This window comes from Somniosus microcephalus, chromosome 16 (genome assembly GCF_052327205.1).
Source record: "Somniosus microcephalus isolate GS21.2 chromosome 16, FLI_Smic_1.0, whole genome shotgun sequence".
NCBI classification, from domain to species: Eukaryota; Metazoa; Chordata; class Chondrichthyes; order Squaliformes; family Somniosidae; genus Somniosus; species Somniosus microcephalus.
Window position 1 is genome coordinate 27,367,146 of NC_141002.1, and position 18,026 is coordinate 27,385,171.

Below are 18,026 nucleotides of genomic sequence, written 5' to 3' on the forward strand. Positions count from 1 at the left end.
TGACAGATGAAACCAATACAGTAGAATACATCTGGATTTTCCATGCAATGTCAACATACACAGCAAACTGATGCAGATGAAGGAATCATGTTTTAATACCTTTGCTCTCTTCAACACTGTTGCAACATGTGCGGCCCTCTTTCATTAGTTCACCATTTTGAATGGAATGGGTGCAAATACATTTTTGATTTTCTTTAGGACAAGTCAAGCCACTCTATATAGCTTGCAGGATCCAAAGAATGTAATAAAGTCACACGTGACTTGAGCTTCCAGAAACTAACAGTTGCATCCAGGAGGGCGAGCAGCCAATATAGCAAAGGCTTCAAACCACATAAAATGGAAATGGAAAAAAAAACTGGTATGGAGACAGAAATTTGGAAAATAAATCTCTTTACTTCAGGGTTAGATAAATCATACAGGTAAAAGTATACCTTCACTTATAATTTCAAGCCAATATACATATACCTTTACTAGAAAAGCAATAGAAAAACAGTACTAAAATATTCATTATTATTGGAAATTTTGCATTTCCACCATGGTTTCGATCACTGCTGGACCTTCGTGCCATAGGGCAACAGTGATTTTAAAAAAAGCACAAGATCATCATTGCAGTTACGTATAATAATAATTACAATTGTATTTTTGTTCTAAAAATGCATCACTTCATTCTCTACATGGATCTACAATGCACTGGCTGCCAAACTTTGGGATTCAAAGGATCCTGCACTCTGGAATAAGGGTGGAGGGAGAGGAGCACCAAGGTGACCTCAGTGACAGCAAAACTGGATACAAGTCCCAGAGCTGTCGTGAAAAGCTTTCTGATGATTAAATGAGGTTCTTGGAGCAGCACGGAGGAAGATTTCTGGCGTCACAGCAGTGCAGTGAGCAAACTGCATAATGTGGTACAAGGTAACCGTGTGACTGTACATCTGGGCATTAGCGGATTGCACACCGACATGGGCATTGTTAATGGTTCAGAAGACAGCACATAACCCCCTCCAACAGGCTCTCGAAACAGTGAAAAGCATCTGTGGGCCCTGGTCTTGTACGATATACTCCTAAGGCAGCCCAGTTAGGATCTGGCAACAGACAAAGGGGTTGCCTGTTCCTTCACCACGCAATGTACAATGCAGTCCCTGGTTTACTGTTGCTCGACCTCCATTCCATCACCTGAAGTTTCAATATCCTTCTCGCTGCCCTTCTCTGCAACCTTAACTTTTTCAGGGTTGAATTCAACAGACATAAAAGAAGAAGGACCATCTGTTGGGAGACAAATTAGATCCATAAATTCCTCTAGACTACACATGCATTGGAACTGTAGGACTGCTGTAGATGGCAGAGAAGCATTGAATAATTCATGCAGTTCAGGTGCAGTGGAACAGTATGGGCACAGGGGGTCTGCAAAATCCTCAGGCTCATTCCACCAGTGATAGAACGGGCACTGCTGACCTCCGATCCCAAACTAGCTGAAGTATCTGGGGTCAGAGCTGGGTCATTTCATTTAATGATGTTTGGCAGGTACCTGCACCAGTATGGGCACATTCTGGGCGCCCACTGGGGAGAGGGGGAGGAAAAAGTAATGGTGGCAAGTCACTCAAAGACCAGCTGACACCACACGGGTCCTTTATAAGGGGGCTGATATTACAGAATGTGCCAGCCAAGCTTCAGTGATGCCCAGGCCAGGAACTCACAGTTGGGACCCCACCTCCTCCCCTAAACTGATCTGTATAAGGGGTTCTTCCCGGCATCCAGATCGCTGGGCAGAATGGAATTGGGAGCTGAAGAAATTCCGCTCCCTTCCCCCTCCTTCCTCTGATGTCGCAGCCCACGCTCGGGGTGGGCAGAAGTTCCACCCATCCCAGGCCCCATTCGAGGTTCTCTGGGAAGAGACCTGCGTTTCCAGGTCCTGCCTGGGTCTCGGCCCCCGTGGAGCCTCCCGGGCCTGCCTCCCATCCCAGAATGCCAGTGGGCCCGAGGTGTTTTGGGCTCAGAATATTTTTCACCTGCTTTCACGGCTTTACAAACTAATCTTTACCAAGTAGATTCCTGATGGTGTTTACATACTGTCTCTACTGTATGGAACAACGGCTTATGGAAAACAACATATATATATTTCACACTTACCAGAAAGTTCTAATCCTGAGGGGTACTGTCGCCTGCATCCAGATTTGCCAAATTAATCTTTTTTTCATATGTCTTGGCTTCTTCACTGTAATCGACTTTCATCATTGTTGTCCTTTCACTGATATGCTTAAAGCAATCCTGTGCACTTCATGGAATCTTGGAAGCTATGTTGACTTTATGTGTAATCAATGTCCAAGCTTTCTTATGCCTTCGAGAGAACACGATTTATACCAAAAAAGGCATCTTAACATTTGACCTGAGCAAGCAGTTCTGCTTCTGAGAAGTGTCATCTTTACACATTGGCTTTGTACTCCATATTTGACCCTCCACCAACTGGACGATCATATTCACTGGTGTAGGTTAAATGCCTCACTGCTGCTTACGGAGGTGGCAAATGTGAATAAATTCATCTCACTGTGGCGGAGACCACATAGGGACAATAACACAATGTATAGCCAATGCTGTTATATGTACCTAAACACAATTCACTCTGTATAGCAATGTTGGGATATGTACATGCTGGGTTGGGTTATCGGTGCAGGGTCCCTTTAAGAGCGTCGGTAGCGTGATGACGTCATAGCCCCTGCACGGGGCTGAGCCTTCAGACCTCGTGGACAGTGATTAAAGTAAGACACGTTTTGCCTTAGCTTAAACAAAAGTCTCTGCCTGTTGTTTTCTATCGATCCCAACATCACATTGAATCTGATGCTGACAGGCCGCTAGCTGTAGGCTAAGATACTGTTTATCAGAATGTACAGTGTTCCCAGCTAACTGGGAATGTACAGTGTTCCCTGGTAACTAAATGTATTTACCAGAGCAAAACTATCTCAATGGCTTTTATTCTCAGAGTTTCTTTTGTGCTGACCTTTGCTAAGTACAATTCTACAGGTGTTAGCAATCATCTGGCACTTGTACAAGTGCAATTCTTCGAGTAAGTGACAAGACAATGGGGGTGAAATTAATCTGGAGTGGTAGTGTAAAACGGGCAACAGCAAATCGGCAGCCATTTTACATCCCGCCCAATTTTCTTTTTCATTGACTTCAATGGGTATAAAACAGGTTGCTGATTTGCTATTGCCCGTTTTCTACTACCGCCCAAATCAGATTTCACCCCCAGTAAGTGTCAGCAGGCTACTTGACTGTAGGGTAGAGGGCATCGGACCCAAACTAGATCCTGTTCTCAATCATGCCCATGCAAACATAGGAGTCCCTGGATCATGGGAGTGGGAGGTCTGGCTGAATCTTCCCCTTTGCTGGTCCAAGCATGTCGGGGCTATCTGTAGCACTTCACTCGACTAGATCAGATAACTCAGCTCAGAAAGGGAACTGAGCCTGGGATCGTATGATGTGTACGGCTAGTGCTACACTGGGCGGTAGCAGTGGATCATCGAGAGGGAATTGCCTAAATAACTTGATGGCAGGCAGTACGAATATAGCCTCCAACATTTTTACAAAGAAAACCACCACAATGCTACTGAAAGCATGGTCATGCATATCAGATCGCTGCAATAATTACACCTCAAGCAACAATATATTGTAGAGAGAGAGAGTGTATGTACAACTGAGAGCAAGAGCGACAATTGGAGAGTGAAAGGAGAGAGTGAGAGAGAGGTAATTGACAGAGAGAATGAGAGAGAGTGAGAGGATTAATCAGTAAGAACCTACTCAGGTTTTAAATAAAAGAATATTTTTAAAAATCAGTTAACTTACAAATGCCGTTGGGATGAGTTGAGAAGAAAATAGTGTTTCCAGGTCCCCTAAGAAACAAAGAAAATCATGAGAAATTATCACGATGCACAAAGCTACCTGATCAGAAAACTACAATAATGTGTGATACAGTGCCATAAAACCTGTGCATAAAATGGCTGCAGTGTTTGCCTGTATAACAGTGGGCACCGCATATCAAAATAATTCACTGTATATGAAGCACTTTGAGACATTTCTGAGTGACTTGATGATAGATTTTTGTTAAGTAAGAGTATCAAAGGGAGGAAAGGCAGGTAAATGTTGAGGTGCAGATCAGCCATGATCTAATTGAATGGCGGAATAGACTCAAGGGGCTGAATTGCCTACTTCTGTTCCTATGTAACAGTGACGGTTTGCACCTGGGCAGGACCGGGACCGATGTCCTAGGGGGAATGTTTGCTAGTGCTGTGGGGGAAAGTTTAAACTAAAATGGCAGGGGGTTGGGAACCTGTGCAGGGAGACAGAGGAAAGGGAAACAAGGATAGAAGCAAAAGACAGGAAGGAGAAAAGCAAAAGTGGCAGTCAGAGAAATCAAGGGTTTAAATCAAACATGGCCACAGCAAATAATAATTCTAAAAGGTCTAAGAGTGTTAAAAAAAAAAGCCTGAAGACTATGGCCTAGAAATTGGGTATAGCCCCGTTTGAGGCGTTAGAACTGGCGGAGCGCTAAGTTTATAGCCAGACGAAAGTTATCGCTGCCTGGCGAGATATTGGGTTGCATCGCCCCCAAAGGGGATTAAGGCGCTAATTCAGCCGTTGCACGGTGCTCTTAAGGCGCAAAAGTTCAGGCGCTACTCAATATCGACGCGGACGGGCGCAGCGCAGGTGATCTCAATTACGGGAAACCACGAGACCTCCAGGCGCCGGCCGGCTCTTAAAGGGGTAGGTCAGTCAGCCTGAGCTTCAACACCCAACGCCCTGTAGGCCTCAGAATCGGCGCTCGCCTTTGTCTGGCGTTACAAACTTGTTCAGCATGGAGAAGGTTAGACAGAGAGCAGAGCGCTTCAGCACTGAGGCTCTGGACCAATTGGTGGCTGCAGTTGAATGCCGTCGAGAGGTCCTGTATCCGGATAATGGCAAGAGGCCGAATCAGAAGGCTTACCGACGATCTTGGAGGGAGGTTGCTGTGAGGGTCAACTCCAGCAGCATGGCGACCAGGACCCCTGTTCAGTGCAGGAAGAAATTCAACGACCTCACACGGATCGTTAGGGTGAGTGATGGTTTAGCAAACTTCTGATTCCCTCCATCTGCAGCTGACTTCAGGCACCCTGCTGCAATGATGCCCCAATGGCCATCTGTCAGCATGCACCCATGGCCCTTTCTGGGCACACATGGACAGATGTCTCAAAGCCTCGTGTAAGGGCTCTTGCACCATGGGGGGCATGCGATGATGTCTCAAGGCCTCATGTAAGGGCTCTTGCACCATGGGGGGCATGCGATGATGTCTCAAGGCCTCATGTAAGGGCTCTTGCACCATGGGGAGCATGCGATGATCTCTCAAGGCATCATGTTACAGAACTTCCCCTTCTTTCCCCTGTAGTCCAAGCTGGCAATGATCCGAAAGGGGCAGCGTCGAACCGGTGGCGGACCTCCACAAGTGGTCACTCTCACGGATCTGGAGGAGAGAGTGCACCAGATACTTGGAGGACGTCTGTCTGGTCCTGTGACCACTGCATCTGCCGACCCCATTACCGACAGCGAGGGTAAGACTCTCACCTTTTTCACCTGTTGCCTTCCACTTGATCCCCCCGCCAGCATGCATCCTCAGTGTGCAGCCATGTCAGAGCCTTGCCGCAATCTGGCATGCCTTTCAGCAAAGCTGTCCTTTTGCTAAAGCCACTCTTCCACCTCCCACTTTCAGATGAAGCAGCACCAACTCGGGCTCAACGCGCTGAAGCTGCCAGTGCCAGTGCCACCGGAGGCGAGGACCAGGAGGAATCCGGACCAGCCATTGCAGAATCCGGGGAGCTGACACATCTACAGACTGGGGATAGTAGTCCCCTGGAGGGGAGGGGGGCTCTGAGGATGAACCAGTTGCCGGACCAAGCGGCATGCAGCAATGCACGGGGGATAGGCACGGTCGGCCACCGTCTCCCCGGAGGGCAAGGCAGGTCGTGATGATTGCTGCACAGAGTGCAGATGAGGTGCGTCGCCTGGCTGAGATGAGCAAACAGGCCCAGGTCAGACACACGGAGCTGATGGCTGCAGTCGAGAAGATGCCCGAGTCAATAGATTCATTGGCTAAGAGTATGTTGGACTTCAGGGCAACAATGGAGCGGACTCTCCAGGGCTTTGGGGCAACAATGGACAGGACTCTCCAGGAGTTCGGGGCAACAATGGACAGGTCTATCCAGGGCTTCGGGGCAACAATGGACAGGACTATCCAGGGCTTCGGCCCAACATTGGAGAGGACTGTCCACGGCTTTGAGTCGGCTATGGAAAGGACTGTTCAGGGCTTCGGACAATCCCTGGAAAGGTCTGTGCAGGGCTTGTCCGAGGCAGTGGAGCGGTCGGCACCTACCTTGTCCGAAGCAATGGGATGAACTGTCCAGGCCTTCTCCGAAGCACTGGCACCTGGCACACAGGTCCTCACTGTTGCCACGCAGTCACTTGCTGGGCTCCTCCACAGCCAGATTGACGCAACGCGATCTCTCACTGTAGCCACCCTCTCTGCATCAGTTAGGATCACCCCGGACCCTTCCAGTCCCATACAAGGCCAGGAATCAGTGGAGCATGTGATTGTGGCGGATGAGCCGAGCCGCTCCCCTCAGATAGCCACTGTGTCGTCCGACCATGGTGCAGGTGTCCTCTCTCGGCAGGAGACCATTGCACATGCCAGCGCTGGGACGCCTGCATTGCAGCTGCCACCACCTGCAGGCCACACTGCTTCCAGCCATGGTCACATCAAGCATCCTGCGTCCGCACCCTCCAAGCCCAGAGGTCGGCCAGGCCATCCCTCAGGGGCTTCTGCGCTTCCAGACAGTCAGCAGGCGTCCCCCAGCCTTGAGGCCGCCACTGGGGTCCAATTACGTAGGAGCAGCAGGGAGGGAAGGGGCCGGGCGTGAAAGAGAAGTCATTCTCCCTCAAGGGGCCAGTTGTAGAGGGAGGTGCTGAGACGTTTGTTTGTCCAAATTCAAGGACACCCTCACCTGTTGTTATATTTGCAGAAGGTTTGTTGAGTTTTGCGGCTTTGCCCAACAGTTCACAGCTTTTTTGAAAGTTATGGTTTCTGTTGACATTACGTTGTTTAGCTGTAATGAAAGACTTTTATGCCAATAAACAGAAGTTTCAATGTGGCATGGTGCATGTGACTAGTTTCAGTGATGCTGGCATTCAGAGGCCCTCAAACATCCAAAGTGCGCATGAGTTAAGACTCTCATCATTCCGCCACAGGGGTCTCGACACGAGTCCAGATGAGCCTCTGACGTATGGCCCTTCCACTTTCAGCAGCCCTTCCATCTTCCTCCTCCTCCTCCTCCTCCGCCTGCTCTTCCTCCTCCTCCTCCTCATACTCCTCCGCCTGCTCTGCTGGTCGTTGAGGGACAGCTGGAATTGGCTGGGTGCGTCGATTCGCCAAGTTGTGGAGCATGCAGCAGACGACGACGATGTGTCCCACTTGCTGCGGTGAGTACTGCAGGGATCCCCCCGAATCTTCCAGACATTGGAAACGCTTTTTGACAACACCAATAGCGTGCTGTTTACTGTGCCTGGTCGCCTGATGGCCGCTGCTGATCAGCTCTTCTGCTGGGGTGTCGGCCACACGGAGTGTTGTCATCAGCCATGGGCAGAGAGGATAGCCCGTGTCCCCAGTAAGCCAGCCTCGTCTTCGAGGCAGCCCCTCAAAAAGGTAACAAACTGAGGTCAACCGCAGGATAAAGGCATCGTGGCTGCACCCTGGGAAATGCGCGGTGACTGCCATGATGATTTGGCGGTGGTCACAGACCAGCTGCATGTTGAGGGAGTGGAACCCCTTGCGGTTGCGGAAGTCCGAAGGATGATGGCATGGCACCCTCAAAGCCACGTGTGTGCTGTCACTCGCCCCCTGCACCATGGGGAAATCCGCATTAGAAGCGACACCCTGCGCGCCCTCCGCCTGCTTGTGCAGGGTCCGACGGAAGGTAATGAATTGACGCCTTCGCCTATAAAGGGCATCTGTAACTTTCCGGATGCAACAGTGGACTGCAACCTGAGCGACAGTCGCAATGTCCCTAATGGCTGACTGAAAGGATCCGTTGGCATAAAAATGGAGGCCATCAGTCAGTTTAGCCATCACGGACAGAGAGGTTCTGCAGCGTTCACGCGGCTGCAGGTCCTGACCAAGCAGGTGGCACATATCAGTAACAATGTCCATCCAGAATCGGAGCCTTCCCAAACACTGCTCCTCCGACGTGTCAAGGCTTGTCACCTGCTGCCTAAAGACCCTCGCAGCTTCCCGTCGGATTGGCCGACCTCCATTGCCTCTCCTCCTTCTGGCCAATCCCGGCCCTCTCTCCCGCCGTCTCTCTGCCCCTTCACAGTGTTGGGCGATGAGGCCGTCGCCCTCCAAACAAGCTCTCATTCCGATGCCAGTTGGTCAAAAGGCTTTTAGGTGTAGTGCTGCAAGTGCTTCGGACAGGTTTGAAGGTCCCAAGTACGGTAAAGCTAAATTCCCAGAACTCCGCTCCACATTAGCTCGCCAACTCTCTCTAGCAACGATCGCAATGAGCAGGCCAAGTGGCAGAAGATTCTGCACTAAAGCTGTCCCCTTTAAATAGCACCCCCCTACTCCGAGAAGGGCCTGTTAGCCCTCCCTCGAACTGTCACTAATAGCGCTGGGCGCTAAGGCTCCGGGCACCACCCAATATGCGCTCAGGCGCTCCTAAAAGGCGTTGCACACTGAAATGACATCATGATCTGTTGCGCTCGCGGGCGCGCGCAAACACTTAGCGCAGACGCAAAATGTATAGTCAATATCTGAGTTGTCGCTATCTTCATAGCGAACGCCCCAACATAGGGTATCGCCCCAATTCTAGGTCTCTTTAGGCGCTCAGCGCCGGCGCTACCAACCGAATTTCTAGGCCTTTGTGTCTAAATGCGAGGAGCATTCGTAATAAGGTGGATGAATTAGCTGCGCAAATAGATGTAAACGGATATGATATGATTGGGATTACGGAAACATGGCTCCAGGGTGACCAAGGCTGGGAACTCAACATCCAGGGGTATTCAATATTCAGGAAAGACAGGCAAAAAGGAAAAGGAGGTGGGGTAGCATTGCTGGTTAAAGAGGAGATTAACACAATTGTAAGGAAGGATATTAGCTCTGATGATGTGGAATCTGTATGGGTAGAGCTGAGAAATACCAAGGGGCAGAAAACGTTAGTGGGAGTTGTATACAGACCCTCAAACAGTAATGCGGAGGTTGGGGATGGCATTAAACGGGAAATTAGAGACGCGTGCAATAAGGGCACAGCAGTTAACATGGGTGACTTTAATCTACATACAGATTGGGCTAACCAAATTAGTAACAATACTGTGGAGGAGGGATTCCTGGAGTGTATACGGGATGGTTTCCTGGACCAATATGTCGAGGAACCAACTAGAGATCAGGCCATCTTAGACTGGGTATTATGTAATGAGAAAGGAATAATTAGCAATCTTGTTGTGCGAGGCCCCTTGGGGCGGAGCGATCATAATATGATCGAATTCTTCATTAAGATGGAGAGTGAAGTAGTTGACTCAGAGACTAGGGTCCTGAATTTAAATAAAGGAAACTACGATGGTATGAGGCGCGAGTTGGGTAGGATTGATTGGGGAATGTTACTCAAAGGGTTGATGGTGGATAAGCAATGGCAAACATTTAAAGATCGCATGAGTGAACTACAGAATTTGTTCATCCCTGTTTGGCATAAAAATAAAACAAAAAAGGTGACTCAACCGTGGCTAACAAGGGAAATTAGGGCTAGCATAAGATCCAAGGAGAGGACAAAAAAATTCACCAGAAAAAGCAATAAACTTGAGGATTGTGAGCAGTTTCAGATTCAGCAAAGGAGGACAAAGGGATTAATTAAGAGGGGGGAAATAGAGTATGAGAGTAAGCTTGCAGGGAACATAAAAACTGACTGTAAAAGCTTCTACAGATATGTGAAGAGAAAAAGATTGGTGAAGTCAAGCGTAGGTCCCTTGCAGTCAGAATCAGGGGAATTTATCATGGGGAACAAAGAAATGGCAAACCAATTAAATACATACTTTGGTTCTGTCTTCACAAAAGAGAACACAAATAACCTCCCAGAGAGGTCGGGGAACATAGGGTCTAATGAAAGGGAGGAACTGGATTAAATCAGTATTTGTAGGGAAATGGTGTTAGGGAAATTGACGGGATTGAAGGTCACTAAATCCCCAGGGCCTGACAATCTACATCCTAGGGTACTTAAGGAAGTGGCCCTAGAAATAGTAGATGCATTGCTGGTCATCTTCCAAAATTCTATAGATTCTGGAACAGTTCCCATGGATTGGAGGGTAGCTAATGTTACCCCACTATTCAAAAAAGGTGATAGAGAGAAAACGGGGAATTATAGACCGGTAAGCCCGACATCGGTAGTGGGGAAAATGCTAGAGTCCATTATAAAAGATGTAATAGCAGAGCACTTGGAAAACAGTGACAGGATCAGACAAAGTCAACATGGATTTACTTAAAGTAAATCGTGCTTGATTAATCTACTGGAATTTTTTGAGGATGTAACTGGTAGAATAGATAAGGGAGAACCAGTGGATGTGGTGTATCTGGACTTTCAGAAGGCTTTCGATAAGGTCCCGCATAAGAGATTAGCATGTAAAGTTAAGGCATATTGGATTGGGGCAAGGTACTGACTTGGATAGAGAACTGGTTGGCAGACAGGAAGCAAAGAGTTGGAATAAACGGGTCTTTTTCCGAGTGGCAGGCAGTGACTAGTGGGGTACAGCAGGGATCGGTCCTAGGACCCCAGCTATTCACAATATATATTAATGATCTAGACGAGGGAACTAGATGCAATATCTCCAAGTTTGCAGACGACACAAAGCTGGGTGGGCGTGTGTGCTGTGAGGAGGATGCCGAGAAATTCCAGTATGATTTGGACAGGTTGGGTGATAAATGCGAGGTTATCCACTTTGGTGGCAAGAACAGGAAGGCAGATTATTATCTGAACAGCAACAGATTGGGAGAAGGGGAAGTGCAACGAGACCTGGGTGTCCTTGTGCACCAGTCGCTGAAGGTAAACATGCAGGTGCAGCAGGCGGTTAAAAGGCAAATGGTATGTTGGCCTTCGTAGCGAGAGGATTCGAGTACAGGAACAAGGATGTCTTGCTGCAGTTGTACAGGGCCTTGGTGAGACCACATCTTGAGTATTGTGTGCAGTTTTGGTCGACTTATCTGAAGAAGGATATTTTTGCCATGGAGGGAGTGCAGCGAAGATTCACCAGACTGATACCTGGGATGGCAGGAATGACGTACGAGGAGAGATTGGGTCGATTGGGCTTATACTCGCTGGAGTTTAGAAGAATGAGAGGGGATCTCATTGAAACTTATAAAATTCTAACAGGACTAGACAGACTAGATGCAGGAAGGATGTTCCCGATAGCGGGGGAGTCCAGAACCAGGGGTCACAGTCTAAGGATAAGGGGTAAGCCATTTAGGACAGAGATGAGAAGGAATTTCTTCACCCAGAGAGTGGTGAACCTGTGGAATTCTCTACCACAGAAAGCAGTAGAGGCCAATTCATTAAATATATTCAAGAAGGAGTTGGATATATTTCTTAAGGCTAAAGGGATCAAGGGGTATTGGGAGAAAGCAGGGACCGGGTACTGAATTTGGATGATCAGCCATGATCTCATTGAATGGCGGAGCAGGCTCGAGGGGCCGAATGGCCTACTCCTGCTCCTATCTTCTATGTTTCTATGTTTCTATATCTTGGACTGGTTTTGATTGCGTGAGGGGGGGTCGGAGAAGATATTTTCCTGTGCATTTTTCCCCTTATTAGCCCTGGGTTTCTCGTTTTCTCTCCTCTCCCAGGGGATTACATGGCTGTGGGAGGGGGAGGGAGTGGGGGGCGATGGGGAGGGAGGAGGTGGGGTGAGGGAGTGTCTAGTCACAATGCTCTGGCCAGCATGTGTGGGGCAGACTTGATGGACCAGCTGGTCTTTTCCTGCCCGTCAATTATGTATATCATAAAGCCTTCAAGTGAGATGGGAAAAGACAACATTGCCAGAAAAAGGAAGGGTGGGGAGAGAATTCAGTAGATACCGCATTTAAATTTACCAGCACTGGAGTACTTTATTTAATGCACAACAATGGCAAAATGATTTAAACTGTTGTGCAATTTCCCAAGTGTTAGAAACCTGCTGCTATAAAGCACACTTTAAAACCATATGTAAGATAGATCGCAAACGTTTAAAAAAAAATCTATACCTTACCATGAAAACGTATAGACAAATTGATGGAGCTTTAGCCACGTTTCACCAAAGTTCTGAGAAAGCCACAGGGCATGCTGCAGTGGGAGAGAACAATGTCAAAGTGAGAGCTTCGGCCAAACGTACTCGCTAAAAACCGAACAGCAGCCTTCTAATTTTTTCACAGCCAATCAGTTACGGTGGAAGAGGATATAGCTTTAAAAGATAAACTCGACTGATCTTGTCTTTGTGTTACTCACATCAGTACTGTAGGTCAGCAGGTAATCTGAATTGTTGGGGTGATAGAGCATCGGCAGGCCAGGGTGGAAGGGTAGACGGATAGAATGAAATGTCTCGCCGGAATCGGAGGATCGAATTATTATACCACCACGTCTTCTTTGTTTCGACTCATCAGCTGTCAGAATGACCTTTTTGTAAAAAAAAGATAAAGGAGCACATTATTTATATTTGTGTAGGGGTTTCCTGGTTTGTGTCGAGAAAGGAAACTGCTTGCTTCAACTTTTTGAAAATCTCACCTTCTTGGAATGCTCTGGTCCTACATTAATTCCAAATTCTTTCCGTATATAATAGTTCCGGAGGAGGTTCGAGACATCAGCAAATGTTTTCCCATAATCCTCACTGTAATTCAAAGGACAGCACTTATCAATATCTCCACTAGATAAGTTACAAGACTGCTCCTTTCCCCAGCTCTACAGCCAGAAAAGAGAAGGGACAGCAATAACTATTCTCGTACCTCACCCCGCCAAGAGAAGGGAGGTGAGGCAGCATTGAATTGGGATTAGTTTATCGAACTCCATTCCTCTAAATACTTAACGGGTGGAAAGATGTAAAGCAGGAGGTGAAGGGAAGGGTAAAGAAGTACACATACATGAAGGTCAGAAAACTGAAAGACGAGAAGTATTATTAGAGGGGAAAGAATAACACACGCGTAAGAAACCGGAGCAGAGAGTAGCAAAAGAGAAAATATGGGCCTGGCAAATACAAATGAAGAAGTGGGAGGTAAACCTGTTGCGTTTAATATTTTTTGATGGCTTGGAAATAATAGCGTGCAAAATGAATGCACAAATATCTGTATGATATTCCTTTGTCTGCTATTGTCCTCAGGCTGTACTTACATAGAGTCATAGAGTAATACAGCACAGATAGAGGCCCTTCGGCCCATCGTGTCCATGCCGGCCATCAAGCCCTGTCTAATCTAATCCCATATTCCAGCATTTGGCCCGTAGCCTTGTATGCTATGGCATTTCAAATGCTCATCCAAATGCTTCTTAAATGTTGTGAGGGTTTCTGCCTCCACAACCCTTTCAGGCAGTGAGTTCCAGACTCCAACCACCCTCTGGGTGAAAAAGTTCTTTCTCAAATCCCCTCTAAACCTCCCTCCCTTTACCTTGAATCTATGCCCCCTAGTTATTGACCCCTCTACTAAGGGGAAAAGCTCCTCAGCATCCATCCTATCTATGCCCCTCACAATTTTGTACACCTCAATCATGTCCCCCCTCAGCCTCCTCTGCTCCAAGGAAAACAAACCCAATCTGCCCAGTCTCTCTTCATAGCTGAAGCGCTCCAGCCCTGGTAACATCCTGGTGAACCTCCTCTGCACCCTCTCTAACGCGATCACATCTTTCCTGTAGTGTGGCGACCAGAACTGCACACAGTATTCCAGCTGTGGCCTAACCAGTGTTTTATACAGCTCCATCATAACCTCCTTGCTCTTATATTCTATGCCTCGGCTAATGAAGGCAAGTATCCCATATGCCTTTTTTACCACCTTATCCACCTGTTCCGCCGCCTTCAGGGATCTGTGTACCTGCACACCCAGATCCCTCTGACCCTCCGTCTTGCCTAGGGTCTTACCATTCATTGTGTATTCCCTTGCCTTGTTAGACCCCCCAAAGTGCATCACCTCGCACTTTTCCGGGTTAAATTCCATTTGCCACTGTTCCGCCCATCTGACCAACCCATCTATATCGTTCTGCAGACTGAGGCTACCCTCCTCGCTATTTACCACCCTACCAATTTTAGTATCATCCGCGAATTTACTGATCATACCCTTTACATTCATATCCAAGTCATTAATGTAGACCACAAACAGCAAGGGACCCAGCACCGATCCCTGTGGTACCCCACTGGCCACAGGTTTCCAGTCACAAAAACAACCTTCGACCATCACCCTCTGCCTTCTGCCACTAAGCCAGTTTTGTATCCAATGTGCCAAGGCACCCTGGATTCCATGGGCTCTTACCTTCTTGACCAGTCTCCTGTGCGGGACTTTATCGAAGGCCTTACTGAAATCCATGTATACCACATCCACTGCGTTACCCTCATCCACACACCTAGTCACCCCCTCAAAAAATTCAATCAAATTAGTCAGACATGATCTTCCCTTGACAAAGCCATGTTGACTATCCCTGATTAATCCTTGCCTCTCCAAGTGGAGACAAATTTTGTCCCTCAGGATTTTTTCCAGTAATTTTCCTACCACTGATGTTAGGCTCACTGGCCTGTAGTTCCCCGGTTTTTCCCTACTACCCTTCTTGAATAATGGTACTACATTAGCGGTTCTCCAGTCCTCTGGCACATCCCCTGTGGCCAGAGAGGTCCTGAATATATGTGTTAGAGCCCCCGCAATCTCCTCCTTTGCCTCACACAGCAGCCTGGGGTACATTTCATCGGGGCCTGGGGATTTATCCATTTTTAGGCCAGCTAAAACCGCCAATACCTCCTCCCTCTCGATGTTAATATGTTCGAGCATATCACAGTCCCCCCGCCCTATTTCTATGTCTACATCGTCCTTCTCCATAGTGAAAACAGATGCAAAAAATTCATTTAGAACCCCTCCTACATCTTCCGGCTCCACACACAGATTGCCACTTTTGTCCCTAATGGGCCCTATTTTTTCCCTAGTTATCCTTTTACCCTTAATATACTTATAAAACATCTTCGGATTTTCCTTTATTTTGCTCGCCAGTGTTATTTCATGGCCCCTCCTTGATCTCCTAATTTCTTTTTTAAGTATCCCCCTGCACTTTTTGTACTCCTCTAGGGCTTCCTCCGTCTTTAGCCTTTTGTATCTACCAAAAGCCCTCCTTTTTTTCCTAATCCATTCCCGTATATCCCCTGACATCCACGGTTCCCTGTGGTTTTTGGAACCACTCTTGACCTTTATGGGAACATGTTGCCCTTGTATGATCTCAATCTCCCTTCTGAAAGCCTCCCATTGCTCCGATGCGGATTTTCCTACAAGTAGCTGATCCCAGTCCATTTTGGCCAGATCCTGCCTTATCCTATTAAAATCGGCCTTCCCCCAATTTAGAACCTTTATTTCCGGCCCATCCCTGTCCTTTTCCATGACCACCTTAAATCTTACCATATTATGGTCACTATCACCAAAGTGCTCACCTACTAGCACTTTTTCCACTTGGCCGGCCACATTCCCTAGAATTAGGTCCAGTACCGCCCCCTCTCTTGTAGGACTTTCTACATGCTGGCTCAAAAAGCTCTCCTGGATGCACTTTAAGAATTCTACACCCTCTGAGCCTTTCACACTTTGACTATCCCAGTTAATATTGGGGAAGTTGAAATCCCCCATTATTATTACCCTATTATTTGCACATTTCTCTGAGATTTGCCTACATATCTGTTCCTCTATCTCCCCCTGACTGTTTGGAGGCCTATAGTACACTCCCAGCAAAGTGCTTGCCCCCTTTTTGTTTTTAAGCTCCACCCATATGGCCTCATTAGAGGACCCAGCTAATATATCATCCCTCCTTACTGCAGTAATTGACTCCTTAATTAATATTGCGACACCCCCTCCTCTTATACCTCCCCCTCTGTCTCGCCTGAAGATTCTGTACCCCGGAATATTGAGCTGCCAGTCTTGCCCCTCCCTCAACCATGTCTCAGTGATAGCAACAATATCATACTCCCATGTGTTTATCAACACCTTCAGTTCATCCACCTTATTTGCAAGGCTCCTTGCATTAAAATAGATGCCATCCAGCCTTGCCCTTATATATTTGCCCTGCCTACCAAGCTGACTTGTTTTTTCCTCCATAATTGGCAGCACATCCCCCCCTACTTCAGCTCCCCCCTGTATCCCATCCCCCTGCCAAGTTAGTTTAAACCCCCCCCGACAGTGCTAGCAAACCTCCCCGCAAGGATATTTGTCCCGCTCTGGTTCAGGTGCAACCCGTCCGACTTGTACAAGTCCCACCTTTCCCAGAAGCAGGCCCAGTGATCCAGGAAAGTAAAACCCTCCCCCCTACACCTGGTGAGTTGTCGGTGACATACGCGTCTCTACAGGCAGCTCACCCCACAAGAAAAATCAATTTTGGCTATGTTTTGGGAGGGGGTGGTGATCACAAGGAATGTGGAGTCGGGAGTATTCCCGCTCCTCTTGGCTCCACAGAAAGATTTTGGACCTCCTAAAGCAAAATAACGTCTCTGTTAAAATAGCTAAGTAGGCAAAAGGATACGAATGCGTCAGGCATTCATGCACCATTACCACACAATGCAAGGTCCAAATGGCCTGTTTCCGTGTTGCAACTTCTATGTATTTCTAGGTCTTCTGTTTGCGTATGTTTGAGTTCTGTGAGATTTTGTTTAGAAATTTAAAAATAAACTTACAATTTGGCAGTAGATAGAAACTATAGTTGTGTCTTCCATGCATTGAGTGCAATGAAGCAGAAAGTCAGAATGCTTCGGGGTGGTCTTATCCCCACTAATGGCACAGTGGTTGAACAGGATGTAGTTGTAACTTAGCTGCTGTTCATTTTATTTTGGGACTTCCTTTATTTTTGTGATGTTGGGTTACTTAAAGACAAGGGGGTAGATTTTTGACTTGCCCATTGTTGGAACCATATTCGGCACACACGTTTGAGTCCAGGAGGCCCGAGGAGTGCTAGGAATCGGTCCTCAGGCTGCATTTACATATTCATGGCGAGCTGCCGGTGACAGACGAGTCTCCACAGGCAGCTGGCCCCACAAGAAAAATCAATTTTGGATATGTTTTTGGAGGGCGGGGTGGGAGCAGGAAACGGGAAGGGGGATGGTGATTGCAAGGAATATGGAGTCAAGGGGAGTGTTCCTGCTCCTCTTGGCTCCACAGAGAGGTTTTTGACCTCTTGAGCAGGGTAGGTGTTGGGTAAAAAATTTTGTAGAAAAGTCCTTCAACAGGCGTTCGGTCCCTCATTAACATATTCAAGCGGCCCAGGATACCTAAAAAATGGGCTTGACTAATTCAGTAGTGGGCAGATTGGGCACAGGCCGTCCCACTGCTAAATGGGTAATGTTTTGTGCTGTTTTACATCCAAAAATGGACACATGCATACCAATTTCTACCCCACGTTTCTCTGTTGTCAATTTGTTGTAATGGATAATTAAAAACACAATGTGGGTAAAATTCAGCTTCGGCGGGGGTGTGGAACAAGAGGTAACAGATCCGCCGCTCTTTGTCCCGCCCACCCACGTTTCCTTTCATTGAATATTGGCGGCCCAGCCGCTGCTGCCCATTTTGTGCCGCCACCAAAGTTGGATTTTACCCCCAGTGACAGGTGACGTTCTCAGGGATGCTGATAGTGCCAAGTAGCTCAGCTAGTTGGGTGTCAGACCGGAGGGTAGAGAGCCTTTCATGTGCTGGATAAGCACCTGTTGTTAGGTGGGAGGGCGGGAGCAGTGTAATGCAAGAACTACACGCAGCGCTTGTTACACTGTCACAGTATGGTGTTCAGACA

General features: G+C 47.7%; 1 protein-coding gene across 1 annotated transcript in view; it reads right to left on the minus strand.

Moving 5' to 3' along the window:
• The window catches only part of LOC147106033 (sortilin-like), a 101,365-nt gene that overhangs the window by 13,460 nt on the left and 69,879 nt on the right, over positions 1 to 18,026 (minus strand). The window contains exons 4-7 of the mRNA XM_086009742.1: positions 12,810 to 12,912; positions 12,534 to 12,701; positions 12,298 to 12,371; positions 3,835 to 3,881 (exon numbers count right to left, since the gene is read on the minus strand). Coding sequence (XP_085865868.1) covers positions 3,835 to 3,881; positions 12,298 to 12,371; positions 12,534 to 12,701; positions 12,810 to 12,912 — 392 coding nt within the window. The remainder of the gene's footprint in view (positions 1 to 3,834; positions 3,882 to 12,297; positions 12,372 to 12,533; positions 12,702 to 12,809; positions 12,913 to 18,026) is intronic.